General features: G+C 39.3%; 1 protein-coding gene and 1 long non-coding RNA gene across 3 annotated transcripts in view; one reads left to right on the top strand and one right to left on the bottom strand.

The window, feature by feature from the left end:
* The window catches only part of LOC127845581 (uncharacterized), a 478,937-nt gene that overhangs the window by 31,286 nt on the left and 428,648 nt on the right, over positions 1–19,003 (top strand). The gene's annotated exons all lie outside the window — the stretch shown is intronic.
* Positions 1–19,003, bottom strand: part of LOC127845162 (calcineurin-binding protein cabin-1-like) — a 125,293-nt gene that overhangs the window by 20,998 nt on the left and 85,292 nt on the right. For both annotated transcript variants that reach the window (XM_052375923.1, XM_052375932.1), the window contains exons 31-33: positions 17,837–18,046; positions 15,618–15,710; positions 745–902 (exon numbers count right to left, since the gene is read on the bottom strand). In XM_052375923.1, coding sequence (XP_052231883.1) covers positions 745–902; positions 15,618–15,710; positions 17,837–18,046 — 461 coding nt within the window. The remainder of the gene's footprint in view (positions 1–744; positions 903–15,617; positions 15,711–17,836; positions 18,047–19,003) is intronic.

Below are 19,003 nucleotides of genomic sequence, written 5' to 3'. Positions count from 1 at the left end.
AGATTCTGATGAGTAGCAAACAGCATACCGTAATTACTCTAAGTTTTCGGACACTCTAAGTTTTCGGAAGTCCCCTTTTTTGGCCAAAATAATTATTTTTCGTGACTCTAAATTTTCGACATGCGCGTTTTCTTCTATCATTAATGACTCTACATTTTCTGACAGTATGTTTTATAGCGCTATTTTGCCAGATTTCAGCACTGTATTCGCTTATTTTGTGACACTTTGATCATGGGATTTTAAAAATGGATTAAGCTCATAAAACCTGAAAGATGCATGCCTGAGGGCAATATATCATAACATTTGCGCAATTGGGTACCTAACCATGTATACCGGTAGAATACAATCCCTTCACCCAAAAGCATTTTAATTGATATCTTCCTACTAAAGAAGCAGTATGTTTAATCTTTTTACTTTTAATCTGTATCATTTCAGGCATGAGTAAGCAATGCTGTGAAGTTGTTTTTATTTTTAAGTAGAAACACTATTGTGCATTGATTTATTGCTTTTATTTCAATATAATTATAATTTTCTGACAATTAATTTTTATCCCTTAATTTTCGAACACCTGAAATTGTTTAATATTTCCGTATCTAAATTTTCGGTGTCCAAAAACTTAGAGTAATTACAGTAATACCTGAACAGACTTTGAGTTACACAGGCTGTTCTGGTTGTATGCTGGTTGCAAAAGCCATTTTCACTTCTTTTGGGGGAAAAAGTTAAAGTACATCAAAGCAGTCATACCCTCCCCTAGATTCCTGTCCCTTCTCAATCCTGTGAACAAACGGAACTGCCTCGGCTGAAAGGAGATGCTGTGCATACATCTTGTACATGTGGTCAGGTGCATCAGCTGGTTTTCTTAGCAACACTTTGAGGATGGTCACATGGATACGGTAGTACATCTGTTAGCAAGAAAAACTTCAATAGGTTACACACTTATTAACTGAATGTTCCCAATTGTTGTGCCACGAGATTTCACATGTATGAATACTCCTTTGTTTCTTTGTCAGATTTGCAGGTAAACTACTGTAAATTTCTGCCTTTGACCAAATGCAGAAACAAGGTTAAAAACAACATGGTTTTTTCATTACATAATCTACCTATACATTTACATGGTCCCAAGTAATACTACTATGGAGTTTTGAATATGCTTATCCAACAGATAAAAGGTATATAAGGCATCAAGGTCCTGTTTTATTGAAATATAGCTCCCAAGTAAAAGGGTAAGGGTGTACCTGTTATGAACATGTACCTTGTTACTGATATGGTATAAATGTTTCCACAACGGCATGATGTAGCAAATGATTACACATCTTCACCATAGAACAAAGGATTCCATAACATAACTATGGAGCAAATGACTCCACAATAACTAAACAAAAATTATTCAACAAAAAACTATACAACAAATGATTCCAAAATATATCTTTGAAACAAGATTTCTTTGAGAAACACAATGCCCCCCAGTAAGCCAAATATGAAGTTGCTATGTAGTTTATCAGGGTTGCCACCAACCTGATGAAATAAAATTCCCTGACTTTTGCGAGTCATGATCAATCTACCTATGAAGTTTCATGATCCTAGGCATATGCATTCTTGAATTATCATCCAAAAATCATTTTACTACTTCAGGTCACCATGACCTTGACCTTTGACAAAGTGACCTGAAAATCAATAGGGGTCATCTGCGAGTCATGATCAATCTACCCATGAAGTTTCATGATCCTAGGCGTTTGCGTTCTTGAGTTATCATCCGGAAACCATTTTACTATTTCAGGTCACTGTGACCTTGACCTTTAACCTAGTGACCTGAAAATCAATAGGGGTCATCTGCGAGTCATGATCAATCTACCCATGAAGTTTCATGATCCTAGGCGTATGCGTTCTTGAGTTATAATCCGGAAACAAATTTTTTAAATAAAATTCATTTTAATTATTAAATACTTACCTGTTATCGTATGCTTATACTTTCCAAGGGGAAATAACTCATCCGGAATTTTAACTGGGAATCCGCCACCTCAATACCGTAATACAGGCCAGGTTAAACATAGTGCAATGCAACCTAGCCAAAAATCGGTAACCAACCCTCAATATTCTTTCAATATATATACAAAAATATTAATCAAATAGCGGGGTGGGAGGTGGGACTTACCGATAACAGGTAAGTATTTAATAATTAAAATGAATTTTATTTAAAAAAATTGTTTTAATGTCATAAGTACTGACCTGTTATCGTATGCTGATTTTGCAGCTGCGGTGGGAAGGTTCGTATATATTTTCCCAACAAAGTAGAACCCATAAACAGGGTTATCAGCTAATGATATCAAGTAATCTTCGTTAAAACAGTATTAATTATGACTTCTCGGACAGAGTAATATGTCTTTGTCGTAAAGAAGACACTACCGTTAGTGAAACCACAACAAGCCCAAACGTATACAAATTGTATTGTTGGCACTTCAGAAAACGAAGATAAAAAGATGACAAGGTGGTCGGATTCCTCCAGTAAACAGCTTAGAGCACGTCAAAAAGTGGGGTGTGATTAATATATGCCCACAAAACAGACAGAGCTCTTAATTCATGCGGTCAGATCCTAAAAAGGAATGAATCCTTAGATAGGATAAGATTAACTTTCCTTAGTCGAGGTCTAACCCCGAGAAATAGAAGCCGCAGACACATCTCCCCCCCCCCTTTTTGGGGGAAATGAAGAGTGTCTTTGAGAACCTCGAATGGACTTCTGACTAACACTGCTGAGATAGAACTTCAAAGCCCTGATTGCCCAAAGAAGTTTATCCTCATCTTCATGACTACCAGTTTAAGAAAAACTTGGAAACTTGAAGGTAGAAGCCATATAGAGGACTTGATATTAAGCAAGGAATCCTGGCTGACACAACAAAGTGAAAACGACAATAGATCCAACTGGAATTGGTCGTATTTAACAGAAAAAACATGAATTTCACTTCTCCGTATGGTAAAAGTCATAATAAGAAGGAAAACCGTCTTAAAATTATATTGGAACTGTTTATAAGCCTGATGAAAAAGGTTCATAGGGAGCTCATTAAGCATCCCAACATGTAACACAAGTCAAAACCGCTTAAGAAGGTAAAGGAACGAAAAACATAGTGTTGACGTTCCATAGTTTGGATCAGTTCCAAAATAGGTAAGACAGCACAGAGTTGCGATGACTTACACAAAACAAGGTATACGAAAGCATAATCTCTATCCTTTGATGAAGAAAAGAACAAATTACTTATCATCAAGAAAAAGATGAGAAAAACCTCTATGTATCTAGCAGAGTGATTAAGGTAATAACTATGCTCTCAAATACCCAGTAAAAAATGAATTTCCATAGAACCTTTATACAGTTCTGATGGAATTATCCTTGCACAAGTAACAAGGATTGAAATTCTAACAGAAAAACGTTCTTCTGTAGAGATAACTAAAAGTTATTAATGGCCAGACATGTAGTGGCACATGTTTGGATCAGTAAAAATATGTCTCTCTGAGATATGATATTTGACCTGTGAAGAAGTTTCCTGAAAATAATTGTACAGGAGACTTAAAAGGTCGTAGAACCATAATCCCATGGTTCATTAAGTATATTTCATGAAATTATGGCAAAAACTCAGTTATTGCAAAAACTCACCAAGAAGGCAAGATATTCCAGTTTATGTCAATGGACGAATGTATAACAATCGCACACCCTGCTGGATCGATTTCTGTGAACTGCATTAGTGACGTTGTTCAGCATACCGGTATACACTGCGATATACGATCGCATAACGCTAATAACTAGCGTTTGATGATAAACAACATTCTTTGATATACTATGTACACCATGCAACTCGTCTGCAACTTCACTGCCGCGCATGCGCAATTACATTATTGAACCCAACGGAAAAATAATTCGAAAGAAAGAACTGCAGGACAAAACGTCCAACAGGGCGTTGAGACGACCTGGTATGAGAAAGACGATAGAGAAAATTTGTTGTTCTTGCAAAGAACGAATAAGTTCCTGATTTCCAGTTACAAGGAGTGATAATATGATCACCTCCGTGTCTGTAAGTAAACCACGACCGATGTGTGATAGTTGAAACCATCACAAAGGAATCGTGAAAATGTGTTGTAAATGAAAAACAGCTAAAAAGAATTTTCGCTTTTCAAGATGTAGATGTGCAGGTGATATTCGTTAGGATACCACATAATTGAGAAAATCAAGATACGTTGTTCTATGTGATCGTCCATAACCTTCTCTGCTCACATCTATATAAGATGTAAGGAAGGTTGTGGTAGAATAAACTATATTCTTGCCAAGATAATATTCTAGTCTAGACACCACTGAATAGTGGTAAATAATGACAAAAAGATGGAAATCTGTGTCATTAAATAATCCCGAGATTAATACAATTATCTTAAAAATAAAGCTGAAACGGACGTAAGAAAAGACGTCTCAGCAGAAGGACCGGTGACCGGACCGGTAAATACCGACCGGTGACCGGAACCATTTGTCAAGGATGGGTGGGCAAAGAAACCACGGCAAGCCGAACTTTCCCACTCCAAACACACTTGAAAATTGGTAGAATAGGACAGTGTTTAACACTTATAAGTTTATGACCTATCTACAGAATATAGCCTCTTCTTGAACCAATAACAGGCGCCTTTAAAATCCTGGATAATACAGGTCGCGAAGTCATCGATTTGCGAAGTACGGAAATATGATTGATAGTGGTACCTCCGGAATCGGACGTGTGATGGCAGAAAAAGGTGAAAACCCTAGGGGTAACCTTAAGCGGGTCCACGCTTGCCGGTAGAATGCATGGAAGTCTTAAATTCTGACTTGATTAATCCATTTACTTCAAGACTTCTAACCGGGACGAATTCCGAAAGGAATACGACCAGTTATAGGAAGACGGCCTGTTATGGCCAGAAGTGTAATAGAAGAATAACTTGAAGATGAGGTCCCTCCAGATCCTAGGATCTAAGATCTGAGTTCAATAGGTCCTAAGCCATCTACAAGACTGTAGCCGCTATGCGGTCAATCTGATAGGCAATCCTATGTATCAGAACTCTTGTTGATTCCAGTAGCTTGAAAATATGCACTGCCGTAGGAGCAATAGAAAAGCAGAAGTCGATACAAATGTCGTCTTGCTAATCCTGCTAGCGTCATTAATGTGTCCCAATTGTTCCGTGACACTGACTGCAAAGTCTGTAGCCGACAGGTAAAGGCGGTTAAAACAATTCATCCTTCGGGTCTTGAACATAAATTAATAGAGGTCAAATAGTAATGTTCGACCTCAATGCTAGTCTCCGAGCCCACTTCAGCGGATCTATCTGCAAGACCAGTAGTCTGCATGTAGCCGGTTGAGATAGAAGTACAAATAACAGATATAGCATGATTTGGTAACCGTCGCCAGTAGAACATCAGTTTTGAAAAACACAAAAAGTCATGTAGATTGTTGAATCCATAAAATATAGTATTCAATACAATCATAGCCAGGGGTATACAACTATGTAATGTAGACGATACCCGTGATACTAAAAATTGACCGATGAAAACACAGTGGAATACCGGTAATTGGTAACTGGTGACCGAACCGGACCGGTCAATGACCGGTAACTGTAGCCCGGTGAACGGACCAGTCATAATATGACCGGTGACGTTACCAGTAAAAGACCGAAAAATGGTGGAATCCATATGGTCTGTTATCAATGTCAAGCACTGCTCGGAAAAGAAGATCGCGCCAAAAAAACCAATCCGATGGTGATGAGACATCACTTATTCTGACCGGTGATCAGTGATCGGTGATATGACCGATGAATGGTGACCGATGTCCGGTGATCGGGACCGGTATAATATAACTGCGTCAGAATGGAAATATCTGGTGCAGAAGAATGACCATCCACGAAGTCATCTGATAATGTTAACCGGAAAACAACGGTAGATTATCAGTATTAATAGGCATAAGTGTCCTTGTAGTCGTAGTGGAGAAAAGAACAGCTTATCCCGAAGCCTGAATGTTAAACGAACTAGTGTTCGTATACAACTACAGCTCGGTGACTGCAACATGTGTGGATGCCATAAGAAGAACCATCACACGTGGAATGGAGACATGATATTCCTAAAGGAATAAAATGGAGAACGTCGATATGACCAGTAGGTTCATTAACGCCTACGTGAGAAGTGGCGACATCCATATAACTTCGATGCCGAAATATTGTTCGGCTACGCTGGAAATATTGTCTTCTACAATATTGTCTCCGTGAGCATTGACATGATCGCTTACGAGCGTATCAACGCCGAGAACTGCTCGATGAAGGAGAGGTATGTTCGATAACTATCCAGTGGTGCTCAATGCAGTCCGCTGATGTCTACATGAATGTTGACGACGTCCTCGTTTCCTGCGATGTCGAGATCTGGATCGGCCGAGATGTGGATCGGCTGCGATGAGACCGAGATCTTCTAGAATAACGTCTCCGTGAGTGACGACGTGATCGCTTACGAGAGCCGCGATGATGAGAACTGCTCGACGAAGAAGAGCGTGTCCGATGTCTAATCCTTGATGAAGACGATGTATTCAACGAAGAATAGGAGAATAATTCAATGAAGAAGACCGAGTTCTTCTTCTTGACCGGTGACTGGTGTTATCGGTGGCAGGCCTAACTGATGACTGTTGACCAGTGACCGGAGCGTTGATCAATGACCGTACCAGTGACCGGACCGGACCGGTGACATGACCGGACCGGTGACATGACCGGACCGGTGATATGACCGGTGACCGGACCGGTGCTCAATGACCGGACCGGTGACATGACCGGTGACCGGACCGGTGACATGACCGGTGACATGACCGGTGATCAATGACCGGACCGGACCGGTGACTTGACCGGTGACATGACCGGACCGGTGATCAATGACCGGACCGGACCAGTGACATGACCGGTGACCGGACCGGTGATCAATGACCGGACCGGACCAGTGACATGACCGGTGACTGGACCGGCCGGTCAGACGTCGATAAATGGTCCGTGATCAACGTACCCGGTGACGTACCGGTCATATCATGACCAGTGTTGTCACCGGATAATGACCGTATGGCGGATGCCAAATGGTCCGGCATTGGTCGATGTCCTTGACCAATGCCATCGGGCAAAGACCGGCTGACGGGTGTCGCCATATGGTCTGATGTTGACCGACTGTCTAAGAGACTAAGCATAGTACGGTCGCGATCGTGCCCGATACCCGGTGACTGATACTGCAACTATCATCCATGATCTGCGAAGTCACCGGGTATTTATCCACTCTTGTTTCTGCGACCATCATGTAGTCGAATATATGAAAAACAAGAGCAAAGCATATTCAACCATAAACTGGTCACAGACCAGATTATCATATGGTACATAAAATCATTATTTGACCATAATGAAAATTCTAACAATACTGCCGTAGATCATAAATTAAACAAAAGTTTAATTCAAAACAGATGAAAAATAAAATGACGATCAATAGATTGTCATACGGAACGTTAAAATCATTATTGCACACAATGGCAAATGATAAACAATCTGTCAATAGAAGAACACGCTTTGCACGATCTCGTAACACATTAGAAGAACATGCTTTGCACCTTCTAGCAATGTATTAGAAGAGCACGTTTTGCACGTGGTCGTTCACGCCTGAAAACACCAGCATGGTAGAAATAAACCATTGTTCGATAAAAACAAGCATGGCTTACCTTTTACAAATGAAACAAAATCCATTAAATCCACACAAATTAATCCGAATGAGAAATAAAAAGATAAATAACACAATTTATCTATTCAAAACCCCAATCAACCAAGTGAAAAACAATATTTTAATTCAGAGCCGTAAAAGACACGTATACACCTGGTTGATCCGGAAAGAATATTGAGGGTTGGTTACCGATTTTTGGCTAGGTTGCATTGCACTATGTTTAACCTGGCCTGTATTACGGTATTGAGGTGGCGGATTCCCAGTAAAAATTCCGGATGAGTTATTTCCCCTTGGAAAGTATAAGCATACAATAACAGGTCAGTATTTATGACATTAAAACCATTTTACTATATTTGGGTCACTGTGACCTTGACCTTTGACCTAGTGACCTGAAAATCAATAGGGGTCATCTGCAAGTCATGATCAATCTACCCATAAAGTTTCATGATCCTAGGCGTATGCGTTCTTGAGTTATCATCCGGAAACCATTTTACTATTTCAGGTCACCGTGACCTTGACCTTTGACCTAGTGACCTGAAAATCAATAGGGATCATCTGCGAGTCATGATCAATCTACACATGAAGTTTCATGATCCTAGGCGTATGCGTTCTTGAGTTACCATCCGGAAACCATTTTACTATTTCGAATCACCGTGACCTAGTAGTAGTAGTAAAAATAGTAGTAGAAGTGGCAGTAGTAGTAGAAGTAGTAATAGTAGACATGGTGGTGGTGGTGGTGGTGGTGGTGGTGGTGGAGGACGGAGGATTGAGGAGGAGGAGAGGAGGATGAGGAAGGAGAGGGGGAGGAGTAGTAGTAGTAGTAGTAGTAGTAGAAGTAGTGTAGTAGTATTAGTAGTAGTAGTAGCAGCAGTAGTAGTAGTTAGTAGTAGAAGTAGTAGTAGAAGTAGTAGTTAGTAGTTAAGTAGTAGTAGTGAGTAGTAGTATAGTAGTAGTAGTTAGTAGTGTCGGCGTAGTCGAGTAGTAGTAGTAGTAGTAGTAGTAGTAGTAGTAGTAGTAGTAGTAGTATTAATAGAAGTAGTAGTAGTAGTAGTAGTAGTAGAAGTAGAAGTAGTAGTAGAAGTCGTAGTAGTAGTAGTAGTAGTAGTAGTAGTAGTAGTAGTAGTAGTAGTAGCAGTAGCAGTAGCAGCAGCAGTAGCAGCATTACAGTAGCAGCAGCAGTAGCAGCATTACAATACCAAGTTATTATCCGGAAACCACCTGGTGGACGGACATACCGACCTACCGACATGAGCAAAGCAATATACCCCCTCTTCTTCGAAGGGGGGCATAAAAAATGATTAAACAATAACTTTATAATAAATGATTCAACAATAACTATAACAAACTAGAGCTTTGTCACAGACATGACAAATACCCCCACATGCCGCATTGACACAGAATATTTTGCATGTTGACTTCACAAAAAACAGCGGATACCATGCTAAATGTTAACAAGAGCACTGCCTTGCGGGTGCAGACCGCTCATCTATTTTTCTTTTTAAAGGTGTAGGGACCTATCTCAATTTAAAACACAAAGGAGGGAGGGGTGGAGTGGAGAAGGGTGTATAGTGTGGGGGTGTGGTAATTTATTACATTATCTTCCTAAAATGCAAAAAAAATGCAAAAAAAAAATGGGGGGGGGGGGGGGATTCTTGGGTGGGATGGTTGGATGGTATTTAAAAAATAAAATAATAAAAATAAATATTTGTGTTTTTTAACCATGTTTGGAAAAAACAAGAGATGTGTTTGTCAGTAACACAATGCCCCCTATTGCACCGCTTTGAATTTTTAAATTATTTTTTTTTCCTTTGACATTGAAGGATGACCTTGACCTTGAACTTCAACCACTAAAAATGAGCAGCTTTATGAGAACAACGCTTTGAAATTTTATTTTTTTACCTTTTACCTTGAAGGATGACCTTGACCTTGAAGAATGACCTTGACATTGAACTTCCACCACTCAAAATGTGCAGCTTCATAAGAATGCTGCTTTGAATATGTTTTTTACCTTTGACCTTGAAGGATGACCTTGACCTTGAACTTCCACCACTCAAAATGTGAAGCTTCATGAGAACGCTGCTTTGAAAAAAAAAAATTGACCTTGAAGGATGACCTTGACCTTTAACTTCCACCAATTAAAATGTGCAGCTTAATAACACCGCTTTAAAATTATTATTTTTTGACCTTTGACCTTGAAGGATGACCTTGACCTTGAACTTTCACTACTAAAAATGTGTAGCTTCATAATAACGCCGCTTTGAAATTATTTTTTTTTACCTTTGACCTTGACGGATGACCTTGACCTAGAAGAATGACGTTGACCTTGAACTTCCACCATTCAAAACGTGCAGCTTTATGAGAACGCCACTTTGAATTTTTGTTATTTTTTTTTTACCTTGAAGGATGACCGTGACCTTAAACTTCCACCACTCAAAATGTGCAGCTTCATGATAACGCAGCTTTGAATTATTTTTTTTTGATCTTTGACCTTGAAGGATGACCTTGACCTTGAAGGATGACCTTGACCTTGAACTTCCACCACTCAAAATGTGCAGCTTCATACGCATCTTTAAAATTATTATTTTTTGACCTTTGACTTTGAAGGATGATCTCGAACTTTTACTACTAAAAATGTGTAGCTTCATGAAAACACCGCTTTGAATTTTTTTTTACCTTTGACCTTGACGGATGACCTTGACCTTGAAGAATGACGTTGACCTTGAACTTCCACCACTCAAAATGTGCAGCTTCATGAGAACGCCACTTTGATTTTTTTATTTTTATGACCTTGAAGGATGACTTTGACCTTGAACTTCCACCACTCGAAATGTGCAGCTTCATGATAACGCCGCTTTGAATTATTTTTTTTACCTTTGACCTTGAAGGTTGACCTTGACCTTCCACCACTCAAAATGTGTAGCTTCATGATAACGTCGCTTTGAAATTATTTTTTGACCTTTGACCTTGAAGGATGACCTTGACCTTGAAGAATGACCATGGCCTTGAACTTCCACCACTCAAAATGTGCAGCTTCATGAGAACGCCAATTTGATTATTTTTTTACCTTTGACCTTGAAGGATGACCTTGACCTTGAACTTCCACCACTCAAAATGTGCAGCTTTATAAGAACGCCGCTTTGAAATATTTATATTTTTTTTTTACCTTGAAGGATGACCTTGACCTTCAACTTCCACCACTCAAAATGTGCAGCTTCATGAGAACGCTGCTTTGAATTTTTTTATTTTTTTTTGACCTTGAAGGATGACCTTGACCTTGAACTTCCACCACTCAAAACGTGCAGCTTCATGCGATACACATGCATGCCAAATATCAAGTTGCTATCTTCAATATTAAAAAAGTTATGGCCAATGTTAAAGTTTTCGGACGGACAGACGCCATATATTTGACATTTGACCTTGAAGGATGACCTTCACCTTCACCTTTCACCACTCAAAATATTCAGCTCCATGAGATACACATGCATGCCAAATATCAAGTTGCTATCTTCAATATTGAAAAAGTTATGGCCAATGTTAAAGTTTTCGGACGGACAGACACCATAAATTTGACCTTGAAGGATGACCTTGACCTTTCACCAATCAAAATGTGCAGCTCCATGAGATACACATGCATGCCAAATATCAAGTTGCTATCTTCAAAAGTGAAAAAGTTATTGCCAATGTCAAAGTTTTTTTCGGACGGACGGACAGACTGACTGACATACTGACTGTTCAACTGGTATATGCCACCCTACCGGGGGTATAAAAATTATTTTTTTGGGGTGGGGGGTGGAGGTGTATAGTATGAGGGTGTGGTGGTCATTTATTAGATATTCTTTAATTTAAAAAAAAATAATGAGGGGGGATTGAGGGGGAATTCGGAGGGGGGGGGGGGGGCATGGGGGATAGTTTGGGTGGAGTCTGTTGTGGTATGTCAGGTAAGAGATGTTTTGTCAAAGTATCAATCAAATCTTATCATAAATAAAGAAGTTATGGCAATTTTAGCAAAATTTAATAATTTGACCTTGAGAGTCAAGGTCATTCGAAGGTCAAGGTAAAATTCAACTTGCCAGGTACAGTACCCTCATGATAGCATAGAAGTATTTGAAATTTAAAAGCAATAGCCTTGACACTTTAGAAGTAAAGTGGATCTAAACACAAAATGTAACCATATAAGTTACTAAGTCAAAAAAGGGTCATAATTCCGAAAAAATGACAACCAGATTTATGCAACTTGTCCTTTACTGTCCCCTTATGATAGTTTGCGAGTGTTCCAAGTATGAAAGCAATATCTATTATACTTTAGGGGTAAAGTGGACCAAAACACAAAACTTAACAAAATTTTCAACTATAAAGGGCCCATAATTCCGTCAAAATGCCAGTCAGAGTTACATAACTTTGCCTGCACAGTCCCCTTACGATAGTTAATAAGTGCTGCAAGTATGAAAGCAATAGCTTTGATAATTTAGGAAAAAGTGTACCTAAACACAAAACTTAACCAAATTTTCAATTTTCGAAGTATAAAAAGGGCACATAATTCTGTCAAAATGCCAGTCAGAGTTACATAACTTTGCCTGCACAGTCCCCTTATGATAGTTAGTAAGTGTTGCAAGTATGAAAGCAATAGCTTTGATACTTAAAGAATAAAATGGACCTAAACACAAAACTTAACCAAAATTTTCAATTTTCTAAGTATAAAAAGGGCACATAATTCTGTCAAAATGCAAGCCAGAGTTATCTAACTTTGCCTGCCCAGTCCCTTCATGATAGTAAGTAAGTGTACCAAGTTTGAATGCAATAGCATTGATACTTTATGAGAAAAAAGGACCTAAACGCAAAACTTAACTCCATGAGATACACATGCATGCCATACATCAAGTTGATATCTTCAATAATGCAAAAGTTATTGTAAAGCTTTAACCAAGGTTAAAGTTTCGGGAAACACACAATGAACGACAGACAGGTCAAAAACAATATGCCCCCGATCTTTCGATCCGGGGGTATAAAAACACACTAAGTGACCCTGTGACCTAGTTTTAGACCCTGCATGGCCATTGTTCGAACTTGACCTACACATCATCTATATACAACTTCTGACCAAGTGTGGTGAAGACCGGATGAAAACTACTTAAATTAAGAGAGCGGACATCATGCTGAATGTGTAAAACGTACTAAGTGACCCCGTTACCTAGATTTTGGCCCAGCATGGCCCATGTTCAAACTTGGCGCAAAGATCATCTAGATAAAACTTCTGATCAAGTTTGGTGAAGACATTGGATGAAAACTACTTGAATTAGAGAGCGGACAACATGCTGAATGTTTAAAACGCACTAAGTGACCCCGTGACCTAGTTTTTGAACCGGCATGATCCACATTCACACTTGACCTAGACATCATCTTGATACAACTTCTGACCAAGTTTGGTGAAAATTGGATGAAAACTACTTGAATTAGAGAGCAGACACCATCCTCAATGTTTAAAACGCAATAAGTGACCCCATGACCTAGTTTTTGACCTGGTATGGCCCATGTTCGAACTTGGCCTAGACATCATCTAGATACAACTTCTGACCAAGTTTGGTGAAGCTAGGATGAAAACTACTTGAATTAGAGACTGGACATGGTCACGATGCTTAAAACGCACTAAGTGACCCCATGACCTAGTTTTTGATCTGCCAAGACCCATATTCAAACTTGACCTAGACATCATCTAGGTACAACATCTAACCAAGTTTGGTGAAGATCTAATGAAAACAACTTGAATTAGAGAGCGGACACTTAATATGGACCGACCGACCAACAGACAGACAAAGTTCACTCCTATATACCCCCCTAAACTTTGTATGTGGGGGTATAATGATTCAACAATATAACTACATGTATATAGCAAACAATTCCATAACTTAACTATGGAAAAAAAACGATTCCACAAAATAGCTATGTAACAAATGATTTAATAACTGAAGTATGGAACAAAGGGTTGAGAAATTTTCCTTACAAGTAACAAAATATTCCACAACACATAAAAGGATCGAAGATTATGAATCCTTATATATAGTTACAGTTAAATGTATGCAACAATACTTGAAGAAACATACAATTTTGTTTGCTACATTGACATAAGTATACTTGAGCTGCGATCTGCAAAAACAGGTTCAAATGCATGTGCATAAAGTGTCATCATAAATTTACCATTTCAGTCCACAGAGGCTAACTATTTCCTTGTTTACCATATTTTACATTTATTTTCAGGACGTCTTTTTTTAGCCAGAACCCAGTTAAGAAAGAAAGCATTGTCCCTGTTTATCCTGTGTGGTCTTCACAGGCTAATCTGGGACCAAAAGTTTACACACATGCATTAAACTCTGTTTTCCCATAAGGAGGCTCTTTGTTAGCTATCTTACCTCATGTGCTTCCACTGCCAGATTAGGAGCATTGTAAGTGAAGACTAACTTACCTCCTGTGCTTCCACTGCCAGATTAGTAGCAGTGTAAGTGAAGACTATCTTACCTCCTGTGCTTCCACTGCTAGATTAGGAGCAGTGTAAGTGAAGACTATCTTACCTCCAGTGCTTCCACTGCTATATTAGGAGCAGGTAAAGTGAGGACTATCTTACCTCCTGTGCTTCCACTGCCAGATTAGGAGCAGTGTAAGTGAGGACTATCTTACCTCCTGTGCTTCCACTGCCAGATTAGGAGCATTGTAAGTGAAGACTAACTTACCTCCTGTGCTTCCACTGCCAGATTAGTAGCAGTGTAAGTGAAGACTATCTTACCTCCTGTGCTTCCACTGCTAGATTAGGAGCAGTGTAAGTGAAGACTATCTTACCTCCAGTGCTTCCACTGATATATTATGAGCAGGTAAAGTGAGGACTATCTTACCTCCTGTGCTTCCACTGCCAGATTAGGAGCAGTGTAAGTGCAGACTATCTTACCTCCAGTGCTTCCACTGCCAGATTAGGAGCAGTGTAAGTGAAGACTATCTTACCTCATGTGCTTCCACTGCCAGATTATGAGCATTGTAAGTGAAGACTAACTTACCTCCTGTGCTTCCACTGCCAGATTAGTAGCAGTGCAAGTGAAGACTATCTTACCTCCTGTGCTTCCCCTGCTAGATTAGGAGCAGTGTAAGTGAAGACTATCTTACCTCCAGTGCTTCCACTGCTATATTAGGAGCAGGTAAAGTGAGGACTATCTTACCTCCTGTGCTTCCATTGCCAGATTAGGAGCAGTGTAAGTGAAGACGATCTTACCTCCAGTGCTTCCACTGCCAGATTAGGAGCAGTGTTAGTGAAGACTATCTTACCTCCTGTGCTTCCACTGCCAGATTTGGAGCAGTGTAAGTGAAGACTATCTTACCTCCTGTGCTTCCACTGCCAGATTAGGAGCAGTGTAAGTGAAGACTATGTTACCTCCTGTGCTTCCACTGCCAGATTAGGAGCAGTGTAAGTGAAGACTATCTTACCTCCAGTGCTTCCACTGCTAGATTAGGAGCAGGTAAAGTGAGGACTATCTTACCTCCTGTGCTTCCACTGCCAGATTAGGAGCAGTGTAAGTGAAGACTATCTTACCACCAGTGCTTCCACTGCCAGATTAGGAGCAGTGTAAGTGAAGACTATCTTACCTCCAGTGCTTCCACTGCCAGATAAGGAGCAGTGTAAGTGAAGACTATCTTACCTCCTGTGCTTCCACTGCCAGATTAGGAGCAGTGTAAGTGAAGACTATCTTACCTCCAGTGCTTCCACTGCCAGATTAGGAGCAGTGTAAGTGAAGACTATCTTACCTCCAGTGCTTCCACTGCCAGATTAGGAGCAGTGTAAGTGAAAACTATCTTACCTCCTGTGCTTCCACTGCCAGATTAGGAGCAGTGTAAGTGAAGACTATCTTACCTCCAGTGCTTCCACTGCCAGATGGGAAGCGGTGAAAGTGAAGACGATCTTCTTCGGGTAGGTGGCTTTCTCTTCATGCACACATTCTAGAGCCTGAAGGCAGAAAACATCAAGGGTTGAGCGTGAAATGTAATCTGTAAGTTTGTTCTTTAAATGCTGGGTCAATAAACATTTATAAATGACAAAACTCTATTTCGTAATGGAGCAGACTGGAGTATTTTGTAAAGAAGTAAATAATTTATATTTGGACCAAAGTGGCGTAATCAATACAGATGACCAACATTTCAATTTGATATAGACTATATACAGCAGAATGGCAATGTTTGGTGACACTAGATTATAATGATATAACATGAAATAAATTCTGCATTTAAAGGCATTATAATCATGTACCAACCAACATCCTCTAAATATTTGTTAAAAACATACTTTTTGCCATGCATTTATATGCATGATAACAACTTTCAACAAGTGTTCTGCGATCTAAGACATGTGCACCCCCAAACAAAGGCTTTGAACTTGTGACCCCCATTTCAATAATGTAACCCTTTTATCTACTGTCCAAGGCCAATGCGCATGTGGAGTATCAAGCTGATCTGTCAATATGTTTATGAGTTATTAATCAGATTTTTTTTCACACTAATTGTGACAGTGACCTTGACCTTTGACCTAGTGACTCCTATTTTGATAGGGGTCATTTACTGTCCAAAGCCAATGAGCATGGGAAGCATCAAGCTAATCAGTCGATTAGTTGACGAGTTATTGATCAGAAACGCTTTTCCCACTTATTGTGCCAGTGAGCATGACCTTTGATCTAGTGACCCTTATTTCAATAGGGGTCATCTACTGTCCAAGGCCAATGCACATGAGAAATATCAAGCCAATCGGTGAATCAGTTGACGAGTTATTGATCGGAAATTATTTAACACTTAGCTTGTAACAGTGACCTTGACCTTTGACCTAGTGACCCTTATTTCAATAGGGGTCATCTACTGTCCAAGGCCAATGCACATGGGAATTACCAGGCCAATCGGTGAATCAGTTGATGAATTATTGATGGGAAATGATTTCACACTTAATGTGTAACCGTGACCTTGACCTTTAACAGTGACCCAATTTCAATAGGGGTCATCTACTGTCCAAGTCCAATGCACTTGGGAAGTATCAAGCCAATCGGTGAATCAGTTGATGAATTATTGATGGGAAATGATTTCACACTTAATGTGTAACCGTGACCTTGACCTTTAACATAGTGACCCAATTTCAATAGGGGTCATCTACTGTCCAAGTCCAATGCACTTGGGAAGTATCAAGCTAATCAGTGAATCAGTTGACGAGTAATTTATCGGAAACGATTGTACTCTTAATGTGTAACAGTGACCTTGACCTTTGATGTAGTTACCCCAATTTCAATAGGGGTCATCTACTGTTCAATGCCAATGCACATGTAAAGTATCAAGCAAATCGGTCATTTGGTTACCGAGTTATTGATCGGAAACCATTTTCACACTTAGTGTGATAGTGACCTTGACCTTTGACCCAATGATCCCAATTTCAATAGGGGGCATCAACTGTCCAAGGCCAATGCACAGGTGAAGTAACAAGCCAATCGGTCAATTGGTTGACCAGTTATTAATCATCCGAAACGATTTTCACAAGTGTGAAAGGTGTGTTAGTGACCTTGACCTTTGACCTCAATTTCAATAGGGTTCATCTACTGTCTAAGGCCAATGCACATGTGAAGTATCAAGCCAATCGGTCAATTGGTTGACGAGTTATCCATCTGAAACGATTTTCACACCAAGTGTGATAGTGACCTTGACCTTTGACCTAGTGACCCCAATTTTATTAGGGTCATATACTGTCCAAGGCCAACGCACATATGAAGTATTAAGCCAAATAAAATATCAGTCAATTGGTTGACGAGTTATTGATTGGAAACCATATTCACAGTTAGTGTGATAGTGACCTTGACCTTTGAACGAGTGACCCAAATTTCAATAGGGGTCATCTACTGTCAAAGGCCAATGCATATGTGAAGTATCAAGCCCATCGGTCAATTCGTTTACGAGTTATGGATCTGAAACGAACTGGTCTACCGACAGACAGACTGGTCTACAGACAGACAGACAGATTGAGATCCAGCAAAAAAAATATACCCAATCTTCTTCGAAGAGGGGCATAAAAACTTAAATAGGATGTACTCTATACCTGATTACCTTAAAATAGTACGGCAGATAATCGCCTAAAGGTTTTCCAGCCTTTTCCATGCACTTTCCAATCATGTAGTTGTAAAGCCAGTCATCCTCGGTAGAATCCCTCTCACATCTGCCTGCCATGCGGAAACACTCCGTGGCCGTTAGCAACATCTCGTGGCAACTCTCCTTGGCGATGGACACAAACTCCTCAGCCATATTAAACCACTTTTTCTGAATTGTACAAAAAAAAAGAAAAAAGATATGTGTTTGTCAGAAACACTATGTCCCCTTTTGCGCCGCTTTGAAGCTACATATTTGACCTTTGACCTTGAAGGATGACCTTGACCTTTCACCACTCAAAATGTGCAGCTCCATGAGATACACATGCATGCCGAAAATCAAGTTGCTATCTTCAATATTGCAAAAGTTATTGCAAAATGTTAAATTTTGACCAAACCAACCAACCAACCAACAAACCAACAGACAGGGCAAAAACAATATGTCCCCCACTATAGTGGTGGGGGACATAAAAAAGAAACATTTTAAGTTGATGTAATAAACTTTACCTCTGGTTTAAATCTGTTAATGTAAAAAAATGGTTTAAAGTTTTACTTCCAATTTTTATTTCACTGGGATATTAAGTAATAGCAAATTATCCCACAGCTTAATGATTTTATAAGAGGAATTAAGAGCTGTTTAATAAACATTTGATTTTTACAACAGCTTGCCTTTAAACCACTAGTACATATGTACATAGGGGCTACCTTATTTTGCCTTTCTCTCTTCGTTCATTTGTTCTTAAATTTCGATCTATACATGAATTGAATCTTTACATTTCAAATCAATTTATCCACATAAATAGACATAAGTTATCAATGAAATGCAGCGTTTCTTTAAATGTATTTATCTGCATACAAAACAAATTGCCACACTTTACGCGCTTGCGTTTGGAACGCAGTCTTTTTATTATAAAGATTGTGTGTGTTTACCATGGATATTTATAATACAATGTAAATAACAGTGTTGGAATATATTACTCCAATGAAACCTGTTAGACTGCATTATCAATTTCTTTAAAATGTTGAATGAACTTGAATAACACAATGTTTTGTTGAACAATTGACGGACTTAGAAGTGTCAGTGAATTATTCTCAGTGAATTATTGTTTTTTTCTTATTGAAGGAAATC

The sequence above is a fragment of the Dreissena polymorpha genome, chromosome 1 (assembly GCF_020536995.1).
Source record: "Dreissena polymorpha isolate Duluth1 chromosome 1, UMN_Dpol_1.0, whole genome shotgun sequence".
Classification (NCBI taxonomy): domain Eukaryota; kingdom Metazoa; phylum Mollusca; class Bivalvia; order Myida; family Dreissenidae; genus Dreissena; species Dreissena polymorpha.
The sequence above is the reverse complement of the archived record's forward strand: the minus strand, read 5'-3'. Positions and strand labels throughout refer to the sequence as shown.